Source organism: Rhinatrema bivittatum, chromosome 14 (genome assembly GCF_901001135.1).
Source record: "Rhinatrema bivittatum chromosome 14, aRhiBiv1.1, whole genome shotgun sequence".
In the NCBI taxonomy this organism is placed as follows: Eukaryota; Metazoa; Chordata; class Amphibia; order Gymnophiona; family Rhinatrematidae; genus Rhinatrema; species Rhinatrema bivittatum.
Genome location: NC_042628.1, coordinates 47,614,314 through 47,620,313, shown reverse-complemented (window position 1 = coordinate 47,620,313; position 6,000 = coordinate 47,614,314). Strand labels below are relative to the sequence as shown.

The 6,000-nt window shown below is 49.4% G+C and overlaps 1 protein-coding gene across 1 annotated transcript in view; it reads right to left on the bottom strand.

The window, feature by feature from the left end:
* Nucleotides 1–262: 262 nt before the first annotated feature.
* The window catches only part of LOC115075860 (H(+)/Cl(-) exchange transporter 7-like), a 170,053-nt gene continuing 164,315 nt past the window's right edge, over nucleotides 263–6,000 (bottom strand). The window contains exon 25 of the mRNA XM_029576722.1: nucleotides 263–981. Coding sequence (XP_029432582.1) covers nucleotides 895–981 — 87 coding nt within the window. The 3' untranslated portion in view covers nucleotides 263–894. The remainder of the gene's footprint in view (nucleotides 982–6,000) is intronic.

Genomic DNA, 6,000 nt, shown 5'->3' with positions numbered 1-6,000 from the left:
ACTCAGGATGAGGTCGCACCATGGAGCGACACAGAGGCTTTATGATATTCTCTGCTTTATTCTCCATTCCTTTCCTAATAATCCCTAGTTTAAGGAAGGGTGTGAATCATTCAGGAACGACTCTCAAAGCTTCAGTTTCTGATGATGGAGAGAAGGTGAAGGCAAAATGCCACTCACGGCACTGCTTCTGTAATAGCACCTTACAGGGAACTTTAATCTGTCCTCTCTTTAATTTCCCCAAAATGGTAATAAATCCCTACAGTCAAAACTAAGGAAAGTTTTATTGTTTTCCCAAAAATGTTGCACTCTCACTTTAAAGCATTCACTTCCAGATTCTGACACATGGAAACATTTTGACTTTCAAAAATAATACAGGTGACCTTTTAATTGGCTCTGTTTCATAGTATGAAAAGTGTACAAGAGGTAGGTTAAAGAACACAAACTACCACCACATATCTCCACTCTTTAAAGGAACAACACAAACGGCAGTACTGCATCACCTTACACCGCTCACAAAGGAGGAAGAGGACAGACAGACACAGGAAAAACACAACAGACTGGATCTGTGAAAACAAGCGATCAAGAACCAAACACAATTTTGAACTAAGGCTGTTAAAAAGTAAAACAGAAAATAAGTCCAAATCACAGATTAAAAACAAAACAAAAACAGAAGCATAACACTGAGCCCAGGAGTCCAGCGCGAGGCACTGCAAGGCACCGAGCGCACAAGTTCATTTTGGAGGAGATTTGGCTGTCTTCATTCTCTAGTTTAGAAACCCTCCAGGAAAAAAAAAGCAGGTGTGGGGGGTCCAGAGAGCAGAAGGAATCAGCAGCAGCGGCAGCACCCTCCAAAGGGTAGGGGCATTATTATTTCAGTGGTAACAGCAAAGGTCCTCATGTCTGTGCCAGGGAAAGCTCTTCCAGCCCTTTTCTGCCAATGCGATACCGAGCCAGGTCCTTCCGGGTCACCATCCCTACCACCTGGGCAAGAGAAAGCAGAGGAACATGGGTTACCATCTCCAGCACCTGGGGAAGGGACAGCAAAGGAACATGGATTACCAGGCCCCCCCCCTCCCACCCGTGGGGGTGAACGCAAAGGATCACGGATTACCATGCCCCCTCCCCCACCCGTGGGGGCGAATGCAAAGGAACACGGATTACCAGGCCCCCCTCCCCCACCCGTGGGGGCGAATGCAAAGGAACACGGATTACCAGGCCCCCCTCCCCCACCCGCGAGGGCGAATGCAAAGGAACACGGATTTCCATGCCCCCTCCCCCACCCATGGGGGTGAACGCAAAGGAACACGGATTTCCATGCCCCCTCCCCCACCCGTGGGGGTGAACGCAAAGGATCACGGATTTCCATGCCCCCTCCCCCACCCGTGGGGGTGAACGCAAAGGAACACGGATTTCCATGCCCCCTCCCCCACCCGTGGGGGTGAACGCAAAGGATCACGGATTTCCATGCCCCTTCTCCCTCTACCCCACCTGTGGGAGAGAAAGCAGAGGGGCAGCTGTGACGATGAACAGTGCCACTGCCCACATTAGGGAGTAGCAGACAAATCCACAGCACAGCTGTTTAATGCCGCTACTACAGTTTATCATTTCTAAAGCACTACTAGACATACAACGTGCTGTACAGACACATATAAGAAACAGTCCCTGCTCCAAGGAGCTTACGATCTAGTCAGGACAAACATACATGATAAATACCCTTCCCATAGACTTGTTTATTTAGTGCACCACAAACAGATGGTTGGAGCTACCCACATAGCTACGAAATGGTGGTGCTGCAGAGAGTGATGACATAATGCTCACATCCCTTCACACTGATAAGCGTTACCACCTAACTCAAGCCTTCAATAACTTAACAGTTCACAGGGAGAAACTGGGATAAGAAACAGCTTTCATCCAAAGACTCCTTGTGCACAGCAATGAGGTCAGCATCTGCAGGTTTCAGGCAATGGGTGATCCTATGACGACAGATGGCTTTGCAATGCCTTAATGCTGGCACTGTACCACATAAAATCTGTATTGAACAATCACATGGCCAGATTACTTGCCCTTCTCACTTATAAAAGCCCACACTTTAATTGGGAAGTAGCCTCAAACCGACTATTTCTGACAGAGAACTCAGCCTGCCTGAACCCTGAACTTTGAGAAACCTGCTAAACCCCCTAACCTTTGTGAAAAGGCAGGCTGGTTAATATCTGCATCCGTTGTGTGCCCCAAGTCACGCAGAATGTAGCTTTTTAATAGTAGCACGAATAGGAATTGCCACTCCACGGACTGGCACAGGTTTCCGTAGTTACGGTCCTGGGCGTGCGCCGCATTCCACAGAAAAGACATCTGCACCTTTGGTAGCATCGCGCGAGTGAGCCTTTTCGGTAGCTGGCTCAGCTTTTTGGAACAGCCTATCAGAACAACTGCGCCTTATAACTGATTCTACGTTAAGAAGGCACTCAAAACCTTTTTATTTAAAAATGCGTCTGGAGAAAATTGAGGCATAAGCTACATTCACTCTGCGTCAGATAAGTACATGATGTTTTACTCCTGCGTTAGGGTTTTTCAGCCACCATGATGTACATTTGCTTCATTGTTTTTAGCCATTGCTTAGTCGTTTTTATTGATGCGATTTTAATTTGTTTTAGATATTGCCATTTTTTGAATCAGAATTTAGATTTTTATATATGTACCGTATTGTGGTGATCCGCCGTGATCTGTTGGAATGGGCGGAATATAAATGATTTAAATAAATGAATGAAAGGCTTTTAAATAATGGGGTCTCTTTCTCTCAACAGCAGCCTCTGTATTACATTCATGTCTTTCACCCACTGCCCCATGGACCTCACCCGTGCGCTTCACACAATTTGCCATTGTGCTGCTACACCCACCAATTTCTCCTTTCTCCCAAAATGTGGCCAATTTTCTTTCCAGGTCTTTAGTTTCGGGGCCATGACCATCTCAGTTGGCGACATGCATGATCATTTCCTCACGGTAACATCTTTCCTTTGAATTTGGTGGAGCAATTTCCCTCTACGATGAGTGGGCACCTTCTTGTTTTGCATTCCGGATTAAAATGCTTCGCTGATCTACTTGCACAGTGTAAATAAGTCTCTCCTCAATTGTTTGTTTTCTAAGGTAATAGCTCAAGCTTGGAACTGCGGCATACGCAAGTCCTTGAGTCCACGTTAGTTGCTTAGTGACCCTTTTTGGACTTCCCCCAACACTTGGATATTTTTTTGAGAATGGATACTCATAAGAGCAGTATGTCAGGACATTATCTGCTTCTTCCACCTCCCACTTCCAGTCAATGCATGCCAACATACAGCAGTGAAGTGAGTTTCAACAGAAAGGGCCAGAGTTCATCCAAAATGGGCCAGCCGAGGGAGGGGCACCTCTAACAGGCTCTGTTGAGCAGATCTCCATGTGTGTGCTGGGTGACAGATGCATTAATCCAGGGAGCTGAAACACTGTTTAAACATTTTATGAACCAGCAGAGCTATCTTAACATGAATGCTCTAGTAAACAGGAAGCGAATGGAGTACAGAGCTGGAATAATAGGATCACGCATTCGGGTCCCTGTAAGGATCCTGGCAGCGGCATTTTGAATCATTTGCAGTGCCCTGAAGGAGTCTGAAGGTCGGTCTATAAAAAGGGCATTAATTCCAAGCTAGTGACAAATTAAGTTTCTTGGCTACTGTCAGCAAGTACTGTCCCATTCAGAGTATTCTGTATCTGCTTATGCTTAGGCCAAAAGCCTTCTCTACACTGCGTCTCAGCAGTCATTTCTCTGCCCATTTGTCTAAAACATCTATATTCTGCTGTATAGTCACTGAATGTTACATTGCATTTACAGTGTGATACTGTAATGGCTACAGTACTACCTATTGCTTCTCCTACACAACCCATAAAAATATTAAGCAGCAGCAGGACTATAAACTGACCCCTGTGGTAAATTTGTAATTTTTTAAAAAATTATTATGGTCTACTAATGGTGTTAGTTACCTCCTCCTAAATGGTATCTCTAAACTATCATCCATAATTCCAATATCTTTCTCATGGAGAACTGTATCAAAAACCTTAGCAAATCCTGCCCAACTATCAGCTCGATCCAGTATCGTCCGCTCGAGGATTGCCCGTCTGTAACGTGCTCGTAGCGCACAATTCGGGCGCGAAAGGCAGTTCGGCGATACAGTGTCCAGTTTCACGCGTCCGTATCGCTTCTGAAAACAGACGCATAACCCTTTCCGCACCCGGCATGTAAATGAACGAAAAAGCTGTATAATGAAGGAATTAGCTATTCCCCTGCGATACTGTAACGGGCGCTGATATTATCTCCTCCGTAACCCGCTGTTCTGCCGCGGCCTTAACCTGCTAGTTTACCGCCTCCCCCTAGTAGGAGTTAGTGTAGTGTAGTGTAGGGTAAAAACATTGCTTACCCGCCCTGGTCCCGTCCGGTCTCCTGCAGCCCCGTCCGGACCGGACGGGGCTGCAGGAGACCGGACGGGACCAGGGCAAAAAAAAACAAACGAAAAAGTAGCAAGGCTCGGGCCTGCTATGGTAAGTGTAAAAAGTGTAAAAAACAAAAAACCTGTGTGTTATATAAAAAAATAAAACAATTTTAAATACCTGTCGGAGGGCCGTGGGTCCAGGCGGCCGGTGGGCGGCGGGCAGCCATCAGCGGCATCCGGTAGTCCCTTCTCCCTTCCAAAATCGCCAAAATCGCACGGGCGGATCGGCAGCGGGGGGGGGGGGGGGGCGGCAGCAGGATCCGGGAGCGGCGGGTAGGCAGCAGCGGGGTCCGGGGGGTCCGGGGCAGCGGCAGCGGGGGGGGGGGGGGGGGGCGGCAGGGGGGGGGCGGCGGCAGGATCCGGGAGCGGCGGGGTCCGGGGGTGGCAGCGAGATCCGGGGAGCCAGCAGCGGCAGCATGTTCGATCGCGCAGGCAGGTAGGTGGCAAAGTAAAGATGGCTGCCTGCACGGGAAAATCGTGCAATTGGCCGCTGAAGACGTGACGTCACACCCCGTGACGCCAAACGTCGTGACGTCACGTCTTCAGCGGCCAATTGCACGATTTTCCCGTGCAGGCGGCCATCTTTACTTTGCCACCTACCTGCCTGCGCGATCGAACATGCTGCCGCTGCTGGCTCCCCGGATCTCGCTGCCACCCCCGGACCCCGCCGCTCCCGGATCCTGCTGCCGCCCCCCCGCTGCCGCCCCCCCCCCCCCTGCTGCCCCGGACCCCGCTGCTGCCTACCCGCCGCTCCCGGATCCTGCTGCCGCCCCCCCCCCCCGCTGCCGACCCGCCCGTGCGATTTTGGCGATTTTGGAAGGGAGAAGGGACTACCGGATGCCGCTGATGGCTGCCCGCCGCCCACCGGCCGCCTGGACCCACGGCCCTCCGACAGGTATTTAAAATTGTTTTATTTTTTTATATAACACACAGGTTTTTTGTTTTTTACACTTTTTAAACTTTTTTACACTTCCTGGTGCCTGTCATTTCAAATGTCATTTGAAATGACAGGTACCAGCGCACCCAGGTTACTGTATAGGCGCTGTTACAGCGCCTATACAGTAAAATGGGTTGCGCGGGCATAACCCTTCCCTAACGCTTCACAGCCGCGGCATGCATTTGCATGCGATTAGAGGAGAGTATCGGGGAGTTAGTGAAGAGAACTGTGCGTGCGGGGAGGAAGGGTGCGCCTGACACTACCTCACTGTTTTTACCACGGCCTTACTGGATCGAGCCGTATATCAGCCTTGTTTCTGCTATCAAGTATGTGCACATGTGACAAGTTATAAGCGCGTTAACAGTGTATAGGTTTGACATTGTGTGCATATAGGATAAAGTGTCCAACAAGGGTTGTGGGGCAGACAGAGGGTGGGGCTGTAAGGGAATATGTGTGCTTATTCCCTCGTCCCTAACCCCAGATGTTCAACTTGGGTGATTCAGATTCTTTTGTTGGTTGAGGACTGGAGACTAAGCCCTTCTGTGCCGA